Raw genomic sequence first — 15,810 nt, 5'->3', positions numbered from 1 at the left:
TTTCCCAGAGCCGCGCTGAGTCCAGGCAGGCACTTACCCACTTACACTCAGCACTGGATGCAAGCCGGGTTTCGATGGTTTTTATTCTTTTCTTATTACTCTTTTGTCTTTGCCGGATGAGGGTATGAACGCCCCTACTATGTACCTAGGTATGCACAGAGCGTAGTCTGAACCGACAGCTGAACTCGACGAAACGAACCGTAAGGGGCTGGAAGGTGTTGCGCCGCCTGTTCCAGGTAAACACGCAATGTCTCCCCCCCTTCGCAAGTGTGGTCTGCCGCGCACCAGCCTTCTCCGCCTGGGGTGAAGGCGACGGACCGACTCCATCCAAAGACGCGGCTTTGCAGACCAAGACGCTCTCAGAGTCGCGCTACCTCCTCGGGGTTCTTGATCTCGACCAACAGCTTGCCTGCGCGGGGGGTTAGCCTAGACCTACTCTTCGTGCACAGCCCTTAGCTTGTTGGCCGTGCCTGAGAACCACGAACGTACCGATGTTGCCGCCCTGGAACAGCTGCTGGAATGCCTCGTCGGCAGCAGCCACGCCGCCCTTGATGATAGTCTCCTTCCTCTTGAGCTTTCCCTCGCTCAGCCACTTGGCAAGCTGCGCCTTCGCCGCGCCGTACTCTTTGGCGTAGTCGAAGACGATAAAGCCTTGCATCCTGCGGGTGCGGTAACGCAGCGGTTAGCAGATCGGCGCGAGAGGCGTTGGCCGGCATAGAAACTTACTTGATCCGCTGGGCGATGATGTTGGCAAAGTTCCGCTGGGAAAGGGAGAATACTCGCGTCAGCCGGGGAGGTCTGTTTCTTCCTTTGTTTTGGCCGGGCTGGGGCTGCCCGAGGGCACGTCAGATGCTCACTGTCGGCCCGGGCTTGGTCTGCGAGTTGTACTGGCTGATGGCGCCACACATGACGAAGCGAGCGTTCTTGTTGGCGCGACCCAGCGCCATGTCAAGCTGCTCGCCACCCACTACTCTTGGCGTCAGTTCTCCGGTTAAAACACTCCTTCCGTGAGAAGGCTAGGGAAGCGGAGGAGCAGCAGCGAGTCTTACCATTGTCGAAGAAGACGTCGATGTACTTGGGCGTCGCGGCCTTGAACTTGTCCCTGAAGTCCGGGTCCTTGTAGTTGAGCGCGACGTCGAGGCCGAGCTCCTCGGTCAGCCAGCGGCACTTCTCGTCGCTGCCGGCGGTGCCGACGACGCGCGCGCCGGCGATCTTGGCGATCTGCGCCGCCACGCTGCCCGTGGCGCCCGCCGCCGCCGACACGACCACCGTCTCGCCGGGCCTGGGCGCGCCGATCTTGGTCATGCCAAAGTACGCCGTCAGGCCGGTCGGGCCCAGCACGCCCAGCAGGTCCGTCATGCGGAAACCGCCGCCGGCACTGCCGGCACCGCGCCAAGGCGCCGCGGCGGGCTCGACCTGGTCCTCGGGCAGGATGCCGACCTCGCGGATGCCCATCAGGGCCGTGACGATGTCGCCCGGCGCGGCCCTGGCCGAGCGCGAGGCCAGCACGCGGCAGAGCGCCTGGGCGCGCATGACCTCGCCGAGCCGCACGGGCGGCACGTACGAGCGCCGGTCGTCCAGCCAGCCGCGCATGGCCGGGTCGAACGACACGTACAGGCTCTCGAGCAGCAGCTGGCCGTCGCGCAGGTCCGCCTCGGTCGGCGCGGCCACCCGCCGGAGCCGGAACGTCCGCCCCGGCACGATCGCGCCCGTCGGCCGCTCCGCGAGCTCCAGCTGCAGCGACTGGCGTGTCATTGGGTGGTGATGGCGGTGTTGGGGGCTGCGGCTTCGCTGGGGATTCCGGGTATGGCGCTGGGCTCGAGGGAGCAGGTAGCGGAACCGTGCTATTGTGTGGTGCGCCGGTCTGTGAGTGAAAACAAGGCTACCCAGGCGTCACGGAATGGTGGAGCTGAGTGGTTGCTGCGATGGAGCGTCTGCCGTCCGGCGTGTTCCAGTGTTCCGTCCGTCCAAGTGTTTTCCGGAGGAGTGAGCGGCACCACTCGACCCCTTTTGTAGTCCTGTGTGAAAACTGCTGCGAAGCTGCCCGACTAACGTCATATATCGTATATTTCTTCATCTCCAGCACAGCTATTAGTAATCCTTCTGGTGGAATCCCGTGAGTGCCGCGTGCAGATGTACATACCTACCTACCTAGATACATTGCCTATACAATGGTTGTCTTTCTGATGCTCCCAGATTCCCTGCGACCCCGCTGTTCAGGCACTCCGCCTGTGAGCCGAGCCGAGGTTTGACACCAACCCGTTCCCACAGCCTCGGGGCGTTGCCGAATCCGGCGCGGCCCCCGATCTTAACTGCCTACTCCTGCGGTAAGCAAGGACTCAAGGGATTTCATCTTGTCGTTGCCCCGTAGCCGCGGAGTGCATTGCAGGAGCTGTGGCTGCGCACACCGTCATTCTTGCTGCCTCTATAACAGGAGTATATTGCCCCGAGGGGAGAAAGGGCTTCGCGAGTACATCATGCATCCCAAACGTGATTTGCGTGCCTGGGGAGCTCTTGTGCAGAGTGAAGTTCCCACAGCAACTCCGAATGGAAATTCGGAATGACATCTCGTCGCCTCCCTAGCGCCAGACCATGCAATAAATGTCATCATACAACACCGCCGCCCCTTTTCCAAGATTGCTTGCATGCGGCCCCCGACTGTTATACACAGTACACCACCAGCCACGCCACACACATGACTGTCTCTCTATATATGTACGCCACCTATTCAGCCTCATGCTCGTGTTACGTAGTAGAAGCGACGGGCAGGATTTGAAGCGCAGCGCAAGGCAGCTCAGCACGTTCATTTCTTCCGCTTCAGAGTCTTGACCGCCATCTCAATCAGGCCCTGCTTGGCCTCGCTCTCCGGGAACTGGCTGACGGCGGCGATCGCCTTCTCGGCGTAGTCTTGGGCCAGGGCGCGCGTCTGTTCGATGCCGTCGCTTTGCATGACCAAGTCTCGGGCCTACAGTAGCCATGTCCCCGTCAGCATTTTCCACGTAGTGACAATCAATGAGCGGCGGGTGAAGTGGTGGGGAAACGCACCCTCGCAACGTCGCCATCCTTTGCAAACTTCCTCCCCACCAGGGCACCGAGTTCTGGTATCGTCTTCCACGCGAACAGCAACGGCGCCGTCGCCAGGCCGAGCTCCAGGTCTGCCCCCGCCGGTTTCCCCAGCTCCTTCTCGCTGCGCGTGTAGTCGAGCATGTCGTCGACGAGCTGGAACGCCAGGCCGAGATTCCTGCCGTAGTTGTACGCGGCGTCGACCGTCTGCGCGTCCGCGCCGCCGAGCAGCGCGGCCGCGCGGCAGCTCTTGCTGATCAGCGACGCCGTCTTGAGGTACGTCTTCTGGAGGTAGTAGGTCAGCGTGTCCTCGGACCACCGCGGGTTGGTCTCGTCGCGCGCCGTGTTCTTGAGTTGCATGAACTCGCCCTCGACGAGGTTGGCGATGACGGTGGCCAGCAGCTCGATCACCTCGGCGTGCCGCAGCCGCGCGAGCGCCACCGACGCCCTGCCGAGGAGGAAGTCGCCCGCCAGCACCGCCATCTTGTTCCCAAACTCGAGGTTGGCCGACGGCGCCCCGCGCCGCGACACGGAATGGTCGATAACATCGTCGTGCAGCAGGGAAGCGGTGTGGATCAGTTCGGTGATCTCGGCCAGCCTCCGCTGTGAGGGGAGGATATCGGGATCGGCGGGCAGCGGTTCGCTTTCCGCGCCAGCGGAAGGATTGAAGTCGGAGAGGATGGAGAGCGGAGAGATGGAGACGTCGATGGCGGCCGAGGCCTGTATTGTCGCCTGCTGACGCTGCGGCGCCTTCGGGCAGAGCGAGGTAGCCCGCGACATCAGCAGGACGATGAGCGGCCGCACGTGCTTCCCCTCGGCCTGGGTGTAGTACTTAGCGACGCGGTCGAGCGAAGGGTGGCCCGAGCCGAGCAGCTTCCTGATGTTCCCCGTTAGGAACTTCATCTCCTTCGCGACGATCCGCAGCGGATCGATGGTGGGCATGTCGCCCTTGGACGCTCGCGTGACGGCGTTGGACACGATGTTGCCGGCGACCGAGACAGCTGCGGCCCACGCCGACGGCCTGGGCCTCCCGGAATGGAAGGGGGCCATGGCTTGGTGTATCCTGTGTATCCTGACATCGAGAGACGCGGCTCTGAGGCACTCGGGACATGTCGACGGCACCCGCAATCGCCCGAGCCGTGAGGCGCTCTTGGCCGCGCGGGCCATCGACGGCCCCGGCCCGAGCTGCATCTCCTCGCGTGTGCCTCCTCCGCCTCGGGAAGAGCCAATGGGCAGCCAAGCGTCAAAATTCGGCCGCCCGGCGCATCTGGGGCCGTCTCGAGGGTTGGTGGTGGTGAGAAGCGCGCGATTCAAGCTGTGAGCACTTTAGTTGCTTCACTACGTCCCGGGCTGCTTTCTCCCCCGTGGGTCCCGAAAACTTCCTTTCCGACACGCAGCGGGTGCCAACCTGATTGGCATTCCGCACATCAACACAACTTAAGTTAGCGTGAGGCTGCTCGACCCACACCGCCCACCTTCCGGACCTGAAATTTCGACCGCGTGCTGTGGCTCGGGCGCAGTCTTGGCGCGCAGTGGGGCGCCCTCCTGCACACTCAGCTGCGCTCACTTCTCGCCGCCTGTCAGCTCCCGAGCGTCCGCCCGCCAACAGGAACCGAGCAAACCGGGGCGTGCTGCATCTCCCTCCACTTTTTGTATCGTCCGAGAAACTCCAGGATGGTTTTGCTTACAATGACCCCTTCCATCGTGGAAGGGTTGCAGAGGTTGAACCCCGCAGCAGCTCACCAGCATAGCCAAGCGCTGCAGGCGCAGGGCGATGAGCCGTCGCTCGAGGATGCCGCCGTGGGCAAGCCGGTCTCGCACTCGCAAGTCGTAGACCTCTGGAGAGCGCTCCAGGATGCCGGCCACGGCGAATTCTCTCTGGAGTCGCTCCTAAGAGGGTCCAAGGTCTACATCCCGCCGCCAGCCCCGAAGCCTGAGCCGGTGAGTCGAGGGGCGTGACGCAACACAACACAACGATATGTGCTGATGTTGCATGTTACCACAAAGTCGGACGAATACAAGGCTTTGATGGCCCGACTTCGCCACCAACAAGAGCAGCAAGAATACGCACGCATGACCAGTCCGTCGCGGCCAATGGAGACATTCTCCCAGCGGTTCCCGAACGGTGCAAGCATCGCGCAAGCGTTTGCTGCGGTCAACCGGCCGAGTCGGGAGGAGGACCTCGGGGATGACGACGTGACCTACAGCGACGTACACCGCCAGCTGATGCTGATCCTCAACTTTGTGGCGAGCATCCTCGGTGTCGCGGCGACCCTTTGGATCCTGGCCAGGTGGTGGAGTACACCAGCCAGGCTTCTCTTAACGATGGGCGGAAGCGTGCTGGTTGGCATTGCCGAGGTCGCCGTTTATTCAGGATATGTGTGGCATCTCGGTCAGGCCAAGAAGCAGGACAGGACGTTGAAGGAGGTCAAGGAGATTGTGCAAACGTGGACTGTGGAGGGCCCCGAGCCGCAGCCCTCGGTGGTCGGTGGGCGAAGCCGAACCGAGGATGGTACCGTTCGTGCCGTTCGGAGGCGGCAGCGGGAGGTCAAATGAGTGAGAGATACCTGCAGTTATTCCATGCCAGTAGCTTGTCTAGCATCACATGTTTATGTCGGTTCACAATTTCTTGAAGAGGCAAACCATCATGTGCTGTTCCTCAGTGTGCTGCGTAAGGTACCAATCACGGGGATCGGGATTGGAGCCCCAAATCTTTCCCAGGAGGGAAGAAGTGGGGCAGTCGCGAAAGACGCCCCGCCCCACGTCATCTTGCATGGGGCAGCCCGCATCCGACGCGTGGGGGCTGCGCGACGCGAAAAGACGCGTTTGCTCTGGTTCTGCCCTCAGTGTCCAACCCTCCAAACCTGGCACACATTTTCTGGATGGAGAAATGCCGACCATCGACCATCGTCCCCCGCTCCAGCGGCCTTTAGTTTTGTCAATAGCGCCCTATACAGATATCACTCCTGTCCCTCTCCTAACCAGTGCGCTTACCGGCCTGTCACTTCCGTTCCTCGCCAGGCAGTCTCTCGACCGCTGAATGGCTCGGACGGACATGTCAGGCGAGCACCCAGCCGCCGCCCTCGTCGACTCGCTCACCCCAGCAGCGACGACGCCGTCGAAAGAACGCAAGCGGCCGCTGCGAACCTACAGTCGGCGGCCTGTCCAGGCGAGGGAGCAAGCCCGGGAATACTCGCCAAATGAACCGACGAAGAGCGAAACGGACACTCGTGACGCAGCGCTCGCAGACTCATCGCGGCTTCCGGCGCTTTCCAGCCAGGACAAAAACCGAGGACAACCGCCGAGTCGCGGCTCGATCCTGGCCTATTTCAAGCCTCTGCCCCCAAGCTCCGACAAGGCGCCATCCGGTGCGGCCTCCTCCGACCCAGCAGAGCTCCCACCATCATCGCCAGCCTCGTCATCTACGTCGCCCTCTACGAGACCCAGAAAGCGGAGGAGGCTCACGACCCGGCCCCTCCTCAGCGAACCGGGCCAATACTCCACGGGCGCGGCGGCGGATGAGACAGGTGTGCCGCCAGAATGCTGTCCGATGACGAAGGACGCCAGCATAGTTGTTGTACCCAGCAAGGAATGTGGGACCCTGCGTTCAGCTTTGAGCGAGGTAGCCGTTAATAGGCGGGATCACCCCGGCGCAGGCCCCGGCGGCGCATTGGCAAACGGGAGCGCGGGAAGCAAGAAACGGGCCGGGAAACGGGCAGCCAAAGACATGACGCAGACGACATTGAGCCTCTCGGTCCAAAAAGAACCAGGGTTCACCATGTGTGGAGTTTGCGACATCTTGTACAACCCTTTGAACGAGAAGGACCGGCGGGAGCATAACCGGCGACATGCGGCACGGTGCCGGATTCGGCAGAAGGCGGCGGGACGATGACCTCAACGATCAATTCTGGGCAATCCACAGGCCCCGTTTTCGCATGGTTTCCAGCAAACCGCCCGTTCTCCTGGTCGCCGGAGATTGAAAAGCCGAAGATTGAATACCTAACGATGGGTTGAACAACAGGAGATGAACTGTGGGGCTCACGGCACCACTACGTCATGATGCACCAGCAGTTGGAAACGGCCTGCTTTGCATCTGTACAATAGCCTTCCCGACGGCAATTTGTTCTTGGCTTCCTGGCCTGTTTGAACAATATGTCTGCAGCCTAGTGCGTACCTAAGAGGTCGGCATTCTTCTCTTATCTCCCAGGCAGTATGGTTCACCAACACGGCGATCACGTCGAGATCCCGCACGAGCATCGGGTTCACAAGTAAGAGACTCTCCCAAAATGTATCTCTTGGGGAACAAGCCCGCTAACGTACTTGTCCCAGACCCGGTGCGTGGCTGCCGGCGGATCACCGGGTCCATCGGAAGTGGCTGGCCCATGCAATCGACCACATCGATAAGCATGGCGAGAAGGAACTCGTGCCGGTGCTGCGCGAGTTCAAGGAGCTGATCGAGAACAACCCCCGCATCTACATGTACTTCACCGAGATGTGGGACGAGATCCCCAACAAGCCGCCGTACAACAAGGACCCTACCGGCAAGCGTCAGATCCGCGACTACCACCACATGCTGCAGGTCCTGAACCACGTGTTTGGGAGCGCCCCTGAATGGTAAGACCGGCCTTCGCGTTTTTGTGGGTTGCATGTTTCTCGCGCAGAGGACCCCTGAAACTGAGTTTGCTGGGCAGGACCGATGCGGCTGCAAGCGTGGGCATGGTCGGCGTCCCCATGTGCGCCATCTTCGACTACGCCATGGGCACCCCGAGCGGGCATGCCGCTTTCCTAGATCCCGATGTCAATCGCATGCTGAAGAAAATCCTTAACGAATGGGGCGAGTATCTCAAGGTTAGTCAGTTAGTATGTGAACCAGGCGGCTATGTTGTCCACGACTAACAGAGTCCTAAGTCACCCGAGTCGGCAAAGGTCCTGGGCAGCCACCGCGCCGGCTGGTTTGGTGAAGTGGGCTACGCGGACCTTATGGAAGTCGCCAATGCGCCCAGTAAGACCTCGTTCAAGTTCGAGGACATGTACAAGTGCGATCCGACCAAGCCGCATTTTGGCTTCAAGTCGTGGGACGGTAGGTTTACGGCCCGAACCTCTCCCCACTTCCACATGCATCCCAAGCCCCTAGCTGACAACCACACCCCGCAGACTTCTTTACGCGCCAGCTACAGGAATCGGCACGGCCGGTGGCGTCCCCCGACGACGACAACGTCATCGCGAACGCGTGCGAGTCCAAGGTCTTCAACGTGGTCCGCAACGCGAAGCTGCGCGACAAGTTCTGGATCAAGGCGCAGCCGTACTCGGTCGTGGACATGCTCGGCAACGACCCGCTGAGCAGGCACTTCGACGGCGCGACGGTGTACCAGGCCTTCCTGTCGGCGCTGTCGTACCACCGGTGGCACGCGCCCGTGTCGGGCACGGTGCGGCGCTGCTTCGTGCGCGACGGCACCTACTTCAGCGAGCCGCTGTTCGAGTCGCCCGTCGAGGGCGGCCAGATCGACACGCAGGGCATCCGCGTCGCGCAGGGCTACCTCACCGCGCTGGCCACGCGCGCCGTCATCTTCTTCGAGGCCGCCAGCCCCGCCGTCGGCCTGATGGCCTTCGTCGGCGTCGGCATGGACGAGGTCAGCTCGTGCGAGATCACGGTCCGCGAGGGCCAGCGCGTCCGCAAGGGCGACGAGATCGGCATGTTCCACTTTGGCGGCTCCTCGCACTGCCTGCTGTTCCGGAAGGGCGTCAAGGTCGGCCGCTTCCCCGAGCTCGGCAGGCAGGAGAACGTGCCGGTGCGCGGGCAGGTCGCCGTCGTCGAGCCGTGAGGATGGAGCCAACATTCCCAGGAAGGGGGTGGGTGTGCACCGGTGAGAAGTGCGGAACATGGTGCATTGACCGAGGGTTTTATCGGTGTGTTGACTGTGCACTTCGGATTCTGTTTTAAGGTAGCCGCAGGCAAACAGCAAGCATTCACTTCCAATATCCGATATGAACACGCCGCCTCCACAATCCCAAGTCTCGTGGAATTTCACCGATGCATCATCTTCATCCTTGACTGACAGGAAGATCGGCCAGCGCGTGGCGGCGCGTGGCGGCGCGTGGCGGCGCGTGGCAGCGCCCACGCACCTCCGCACCGCTCGACCTACCACAAAGTGCCTGCATTGTTTCCGACAGAGAACCTATCGCATCCATTTCCTCCCAGACGAGACCTTGTCAGGCAGGGGGCGGCAGAGAACAACCGGTGTGACAGGGCTTGGGAGGAAGTGCTCTTCTCGCAATGCAACCTCACCGCTCTTGTACTACATACATAATGGAGTGTATACAGTTACAGGGCTGGCGCCGGTGAGAGCTCGGTTGTGAGACACCCGGATGATTGGTCTGGGACCCCGGACCGTGGCGTTCGTCGCCCGCCCACGGGAACATGAGCGCCTGCTCGGTCAAGCAGAGTCGGGCGGGATCCGGTTCGCGCGGGAGCGAAGCGTGCCCGCAGCGGGCGAGGCTGTCACCATCTGAGTGTGCGTTGCACACTTCATTTCCGGGAACGGTTCCGGGAACGGTATCCGCGACCGGGGACGCAGCCGTGGTCAGCGGGCTGTTGACAGCCTGATGAAGGTGTGTGTACCTCCCTAAGATTACCTTGACCTGACACGATATCGGGGGAGTGCCTCATTCGGGCAACCTTGAGCGGCTGCGCGGGTTGGTGTGTGTGGCTGCAGGTGGTGTGTGGCAGGGACAGGATCTGATCGCGATGATGTGATCAGCACATTCGGGGCAATTCTGGGCCCTGGCTGGGTTGGGAGCTGGCGCAAGATTAAAATGCTCTGGTCAAGAGGTGGGCGAGAGAAGAAGGCTTTCTTTCCGACCTTAATGTAAAGTAAGGATCCGTAGCTGTGGACAAGTGCTGAGGGAATGCGGGATGAAACAAAGTTCGTTTCGTCCTGAAGCTCACGTTGTTTCTACATATTTTGAGAGGCCGAGATCAAGGATGTCCTCGAAAAAGTGGAAGCGGTTGGTGCTGCGAGCCTCTGAGCCCTTCCCAAGGCGGAAGATACCTTGTTAGTTCAGGTACATACCCGATGTCCGGATGGCCACACAAGCATACCAGCGGTCCGGGGGAAGCAAGCACTCAGTTGATGTCGTCATAAGCGCTGCAGGGCCTGTCTGTAATTCTCACCGCCTACGAGGCACGATGTACTGCGTGTACTCCGTGCGTCATAAGCAGCCACGGCGTAGAGTGTCTGGTTTACCGAACGGACAATAGCTGCAGCATTTATGTCTGTCTGCCGAGCCCCCAGAGAACGGCCTGTCTTTCATCATTACCTGACCAGGCACGGAATACGGAGGAACTTCGGAGTTCAGCACTGTATTCCGTATACTACATCAGTGCTGTGACAGTGAAGTGCCCCGGGCGCCGGGAACCATGTCTTCGTCCAACGCAAGGATCGGCATGCAGAGGAGTGATGAGTGGGCCGTGTGAGTGTGTATACTAACCAACCAGTCGGTCAAGCATCTCGATCAGGCAGCGTACCAGAGATATTTACCGCATGCTCGCGAGCACGACGTCGCAGCAGCGGCACTGCACAATCGCCTGCGGTGTGCAGGTTGGGCACACATGCACCCCACGCATCAGCGCATCAGCGGGCGCCCTCCATGTCCAATGGCCGGGTGGAGCACTGCGCAGCACCCCCCGTCGGATGGGAGGAAGATCAGGTGGAAATAGTTACACTACCTGGTACTGTTGGCCTTGCCCAACAGTCACTCACTCCCGGCAGAAGCCCGGAGAACCGAGCGAGCAGGATCGTCGACACTGCAGCGCAGCTCCTCATCAGATCACACACAAGAAGGGGGACCACACGGGCCTGTTTGAGCTGGCGCCCGAGACAACGTTGAAGTCACAATGAGAGCCAGGGTATGTCCACTGGTGTGGTAGCGCACGGGAAATTATCGTTTCAGCACCTCAGTGAATGTTGTCGACGCGATTTCCCAAGGACATGACACTGATGTGCGTCGGGTCGCCGGACTCAGCGGCCTGCCCTGGCGATGGCTGGGACTCGGCAGCGGTCGACCCTCAGAAAAACAATGGGCGGGGCCGAATCGAGAAAACAAGGTAATTGTCCCTGCTGCTGCAGAGTACGGCAAATGCAGAATTCAGCGCCAAACCCGCCCATGCATGGAGAGAGAGGGAAAGAGAGAGAATTTTGGCATGCCCGCTCGTGAGCTCGATAAGGCTGGAAGGTCCACGTAGGGTGACTACGATGGTATCAATGTTACTTTGTTTTTAAAGCGCCGTAGTAACGTTACCCGGTGGGTCGGGAATTGCCGCCTGCAAGAGTTACACATTACGCAGTATAACAGGGCAGGACTTATATTGAAGATGCTCCGCATTTAGCTACTGGAAGGTTTGTGCTTTTTCCAGAGAAGCGAGCGCTCAGCTCACGCCCCCCAACCTGCCCCGCATCCCCACCTCTTCCCACATCGAATCTCGTCAATGTCTCCAAACTCCCCCGCCATCCCGCGCGTCCTCCTCCCTAGCAACAGTTGCAAAAAGAAACGGCTGGTGAGGCACAGCGTGGGTATTACTCAACAACTCATTACCCCCTCTTTCATCCATGCTCTGGTTTCGCAGAGGAAAGAGAAGTCGCGCTCCGCGTCGTATTATGCACGCGCCCTCTCTGCCAAACACCATCAACCTTGGTGAGGGGGGTTGGTGAGCGATTGGCAGAATCCAGCCCTCCCGAACAGTCAAGACGACACGGCGCCGTGACAAGCCATGTCCTGTGTATCCGTCTGTATCCGTCCCCATGCGGCAGCGCCTCCATGCAAAAGGACCCTTGTAGCATGCCCGCCCAACACGGGATAGGCGCTTTGGAGCTTTCCCGTCTCGTCTCGCGATCCCAGCCCAGCTGCCCCCCAAGGCGCTGAGCCGTCCCACACACCACACCACCACTAACTACCGCAGTACTCCGTACACAGTACGTCAACCTCCGCACAGGTGATAACCTGATCGCGTGTCGGTCCCGTTTCTCCGTCTCTTGGCTGTTGGCTCAGGACAGAGCAGCTTGTCCTCACTGCCATGACCGTAACTTATCACGTTAGCAACTCCCTCCCCGGCTAGTTTAACTAACGTATCCAGTTAGTTAACTATCGGATCGACGAGTCAGCCGGGCAACCAGGCTTAGCGCCGCCGGCCCAGGAGCTCGGCTCTGCCCACACCCTCCCTGTCTGCGGTTTCCGCATCTCCTCCCCCCACCCTCCTCCCTGCCACGGTGCCGCTCTCTCTCTGCCATTCAAGTCGTGAGCCTTAAGACCGGGATCGCTCTTTCCCTCCCTCTGGCCCCCGCTCTCCGCGTTGCTTGCCACATCCTTGTCGCAGCGCCGGTGTTGTTGGCATGGTCTCGCTATTGACGAGCTATGGCCCGTCGCCCCTCCGCCGTATCAGACGACGGCGGCTTGCGCTGGCTGGATAGCCACAGCATGGACTCGGACGACGACGGCCACTCGGCTGGTCTGTCCTCGCCCTGGCTGGCCTCCTTTTCTACTGGCTCCACCTCAGTCTCGGCCGCCTCGTCCACCACCGGCTTTGCGCACACGGGCCAGCTGTCGCCCGTAAGCAACGGGAACAGCGTGGATCTGCCGTGTGGGCCCGCCAGCAGCGCCGCCGACAGCTCCGCCAATCTCGCGTCTCCGTCTCCGTCGCCGATCATGGCCGCCGTCGCCCACTCGGCATCCTCCTCGGTCCGCCATCCGCCAGCGTTGCTGGGCCGTGCCGGCTTTGGAGATGCTGATGCCGCCGACGGAATTTCTCGGGATGTTGTTTGGGACGAGATGCGGGAGGCGGGGGAGGCGGGGGAGGCGAAGGAGGCAGGTTTGGAGGACGAGGAGGCCGCTAGCAAGCTTTCAGCGGTTCCAAAGCTAGAACCGCTCGAGGACGACGACTTTTGCATGGGGGATCTCCAGGAGGCTCCCCCGGGCTCCATCCAGACGCACGAGAGCGCTCCACAGGGCGTGTTGGATCAACCCAAGCCGAAGCGGCCACGAGGACGACCGCGGAAGCACCCTCTCGTCCCAAACATTGTCCCCAACAAGGTCACCAAGGGCCGGTCGAAGACGGGATGCCTTACGTGTCGAAAGCGGAAAAAGAAGTGCGACGAGGCAAAGCCGCGTTGTAAGTAAACAAACCAAACAGTATTCATCAGGCGCATCTCCAACTCCTAACTCTTGCTGCAGGCATGAATTGCGAGAAGAATGCGGTCGTCTGCGAGGGTTACCCGGAGAAGCAGATATGGAAGAGCGGCAAGGAGAGGGCCGAGGAAGGTACGGCAGCTAGCGCCCTCTGCCCAGCTGCTCGGCTGCTGTTTTGCGTCCACGTTTTCTTGCCAAACTTGGTCTAATTTCATCACAGCACGCCTCAGGTCCCGCGGCTTCCCGTCCATTACCATGCACCCCCTCTTCCCTGGCCTGGAGACGCTGGAGGATAGGATTTTCTGGAAGCACTACAACGAGCAGCTCAGCACCGTGCTTACCGTGGAAGGAGAGCACAAGAACGCCTTTAAGGAACTGATGGTGCCGGTTGCCGTGCAGCACCAGGGCCTTATGCACTCCATCCTGTCGCTGGCCAGCAAGCACATCGACTTCGACACACCCTACGGCCTCAGTGTCTTGAAAAACAACACCGGGACGAGTCTCGAGGCGCTGAAGGAGCGCTCCCGTTACCATCACAACCAAGCCCGGCTCCAGTTCTACAACAACATCGAGTTCACCAAGCGCAAACAAACGCCAGACGACAGGAGCCTGATGGCTGCCCGGTACGGCCAGATGCTCTGTTTTCTCATCGAAGCCCTCGTCGAGGGCAGCACACGGGGTGAGCACCGGCTGCACCTAACCGTGTATCGCAGTCTGATTTCTACTACGCCCCCCGGAGACTCGGCCTTTCTGGCCTTCATCGCCGAGTTCTTCCAGTACCACATCTTCGCCGATGAGCTCATCCACTCTGTCGTCGGGCAACCTGGCCGCCCGCCACCCAAGCCTCTCCCGCCGCTCCCTGACATCCAATCGCCCAGGTTGTTGGGCGTCGCCGACGGCCTGCTGGGATACTTGGCCGAGATCACGGCGATCCGGAACACGATTCGAAATAGGATGCTGGCGCAGACCGACTTGGTCATCGACTACTACGATCTGTATCCAGCCGTCGACATCGATGCTGCCATTCAGCAGTGGATGCCCCTTTGGCCGCCGGGAGACAGCCGCGACCTGGTCAGTCTCCTCTACAAGCAGATGATGTGGATTTACCTCGACCGGACCGTCTACCCACCCTCGGCCTCGCCGCCGCCGTCCGTGGCACCCTCCGCTCAGTCTTTGCCTCTCGGTCCTCATAGCTCTCCCTCCCTCAGCCGGCATGCTCCGTCGGCGGTGAACACGCCGCCCCTGTCTGCGACGACAAGCCGCGCCTCATCACCGAGGCTCGCAAGTTCCGTTCCCGGACCTAACCGTCCGAACTCGCAATCGGACCCGTCGTTTCCGCCGCCAGGGCCCAGCGACGATCCCGGGGACGACGACGGCGGAGGAGAATCGCCGGCGGCCGCCCGCAGCCGCCCCGGATCCCCGCCGCCGGCCCGCCAGCCGCCGCGGCTCGACCCGCGCGTGACGCTCGCCGTCGACGAGTCGCTGGCGCTCCTGGAGCTGTTCAAGCCCAGCGACCCCTGCCAGCGGCTGCTGCTGCTTCCGTGCTTCCTGGTCGGCACCGCGTGCTTCAGCCCCGCGCAGCAGCGGCGCGTGCGCGCCGCCATCCGCACCGTCCGCGGCTACACGGGCCTCCGCAACGCCGACCGCGTCGCCGAGCTGCTCGAGGAGGTCTGGCGCCTGATGGCTGCCGGCGACTGGGTCGCCGCCTGGGACTGGGCCGGCGTCGCGCAGCGGATGGAGCTCGATTTCATACCTGCCTGAGCGGACGGACGCGAGCATATACCATGCTTGCCGTTTTTTCTTTTTCCCCGTTTCATTTAGCGCTTCTGCTGTCGTATATATATATCCACCTATATTTTGGAGGGCCTGCTTTGCTGGACCCCCGCAGTCAACTGCTGACCTGCTGTCGCTGCGGTTTACTTTCCTTGCAAGGTCATCATTCATTGTTCTCGGCCACCCTCCTTGAGTGAGATACGTCGTCGGACAAAAAAAGCCTCCATAACGCTCGGACATGATGGGAGGGTTGGATGCTCAAGTATCTAAACATAACAGGGGGAGGACATTACGTTGCATGCTAGTAGGGCTGGAAGCAAGTAGCCAGAGAGGTGTGGGATTGGCGGTCATGGCGTCATGTCAAGGGACGCTGCTGAAGGAAGGACTCCGTGTTTGCGTCTTCTAGCGGGGGATGGGTAGTTTCTAAGGTACTGGGACCGACTGGAAAGGATTTTGACGGACTGGAATGCGGACATCTCACGGGTTCTTATGGGGTCTTAAAAGAGCGGACTAGCGATAGGGTGGGAATAATGGGTCTTATAGCTTGAATATCTACCGGATGGATGCATGTAAATTTCGGCCGCGTGCATCCTTTTCCACTCTTGTGAGACTGATGGTGTCCTTCGGAGCTGGCGTGTCACTGGGAACCTTTCTCCCTGGCACCCGTCGGCATCCTACTGCGGCGGTCTGTCTCTATAATGCTTGGGCAGCCAGCTCCAGAAGACCTCAGCCGTCCAAACAACGTGTGAGCGGTAATCCTAAGCTCCCTCCACACCAAGACCAAGTGGTATCTCT

At 60.8% G+C, this 15,810-nt stretch overlaps 6 protein-coding genes across 6 annotated transcripts; 4 read left to right on the top strand and 2 right to left on the bottom strand.

Moving 5' to 3' along the window:
* Positions 1-65: 65 nt before the first annotated feature.
* On the bottom strand, positions 66-1,755 carry THITE_2078771 (uncharacterized protein; the record flags this gene model as incomplete). The annotated part of the gene is made up of 5 exons (XM_003654240.1): positions 66-409; positions 490-659; positions 727-761; positions 858-970; positions 1,050-1,755. 5 exons carry the CDS (start codon positions 1,753-1,755, stop codon positions 360-362), a joined length of 1,074 nt encoding a protein of 357 aa, XP_003654288.1. The 3' UTR covers positions 66-359.
* Positions 1,756-2,685: 930 nt separating this feature from the next.
* Positions 2,686-4,481, bottom strand: THITE_2117141 (uncharacterized protein). Its single transcript, XM_003654239.1, has 2 exons — positions 3,046-4,481; positions 2,686-2,965 (listed from the first exon to the last, which is right to left on the bottom strand). The coding sequence occupies exons 1-2, from the start codon at positions 4,252-4,254 to the stop codon at positions 2,804-2,806; spliced, it is 1,371 nt and encodes a 456-aa protein (XP_003654287.1). The 5' UTR covers positions 4,255-4,481; the 3' UTR covers positions 2,686-2,803.
* A 168-nt stretch (positions 4,482-4,649) lies between these two features.
* On the top strand, positions 4,650-5,756 carry THITE_2117138 (uncharacterized protein). The gene is made up of 2 exons (XM_003654238.1): positions 4,650-5,004; positions 5,071-5,756. The coding sequence occupies exons 1-2, from the start codon at positions 4,753-4,755 to the stop codon at positions 5,617-5,619; spliced, it is 801 nt and encodes a 266-aa protein (XP_003654286.1). The 5' UTR covers positions 4,650-4,752; the 3' UTR covers positions 5,620-5,756.
* Positions 5,757-6,118: 362 nt separating this feature from the next.
* On the top strand, positions 6,119-6,955 carry THITE_2089449 (uncharacterized protein; the record flags this gene model as incomplete). The annotated part of the gene is made up of 1 exon (XM_003654237.1): positions 6,119-6,955. One exon carries the CDS (start codon positions 6,119-6,121, stop codon positions 6,953-6,955), a length of 837 nt encoding a protein of 278 aa, XP_003654285.1.
* Positions 6,956-7,115: 160 nt separating this feature from the next.
* Positions 7,116-8,967, top strand: THITE_2117135 (uncharacterized protein). The gene is made up of 5 exons (XM_003654236.1): positions 7,116-7,331; positions 7,393-7,677; positions 7,755-7,923; positions 7,972-8,143; positions 8,218-8,967. The coding sequence occupies exons 1-5, from the start codon at positions 7,276-7,278 to the stop codon at positions 8,883-8,885; spliced, it is 1,350 nt and encodes a 449-aa protein (XP_003654284.1). The 5' UTR covers positions 7,116-7,275; the 3' UTR covers positions 8,886-8,967.
* Positions 8,968-12,534: 3,567 nt separating this feature from the next.
* THITE_2050890 (uncharacterized protein) lies at positions 12,535-15,003 on the top strand (the record flags this gene model as incomplete). Its single annotated transcript, XM_003654235.1, has 3 exons — positions 12,535-13,225; positions 13,288-13,374; positions 13,463-15,003. The coding sequence occupies 3 exons, from the start codon at positions 12,535-12,537 to the stop codon at positions 15,001-15,003; spliced, it is 2,319 nt and encodes a 772-aa protein (XP_003654283.1).
* Positions 15,004-15,810: the final 807 nt, after the last annotated feature.

Source organism: Thermothielavioides terrestris, chromosome 3 (genome assembly GCF_000226115.1).
Source record: "Thermothielavioides terrestris NRRL 8126 chromosome 3, complete sequence".
Lineage (NCBI taxonomy): Eukaryota > Fungi > Ascomycota > Sordariomycetes > Sordariales > Chaetomiaceae > Thermothielavioides > Thermothielavioides terrestris.
This window is presented reverse-complemented; position numbering and strand designations above follow the sequence as displayed.

Coding starts and splice junctions, on each gene's coding strand:
- THITE_2117141 (XM_003654239.1), bottom strand. CDS start 4,254: ATGCAGCTCGGGCCGGGGCCGTCGATGGCCCGCGCGGCCAAGAGCGCC. Junction 2,966..3,045: donor AGGATGGCGACGTTGCGAGG/GTGCGTTTCCCC, acceptor TGGCTACTGTAG/GCCCGAGACTTGGTCATGCA.
- THITE_2117135 (XM_003654236.1), top strand. CDS start 7,276: ATGGTTCACCAACACGGCGATCACGTCGAGATCCCGCACGAGCATCGG. Junction 7,678..7,754: donor TTTGGGAGCGCCCCTGAATG/GTAAGACCGGCC, acceptor TTTGCTGGGCAG/GACCGATGCGGCTGCAAGCG. Junction 8,144..8,217: donor TGGCTTCAAGTCGTGGGACG/GTAGGTTTACGG, acceptor CACACCCCGCAG/ACTTCTTTACGCGCCAGCTA.
- THITE_2117138 (XM_003654238.1), top strand. CDS start 4,753: ATGACCCCTTCCATCGTGGAAGGGTTGCAGAGGTTGAACCCCGCAGCA. Junction 5,005..5,070: donor CAGCCCCGAAGCCTGAGCCG/GTGAGTCGAGGG, acceptor GTTACCACAAAG/TCGGACGAATACAAGGCTTT.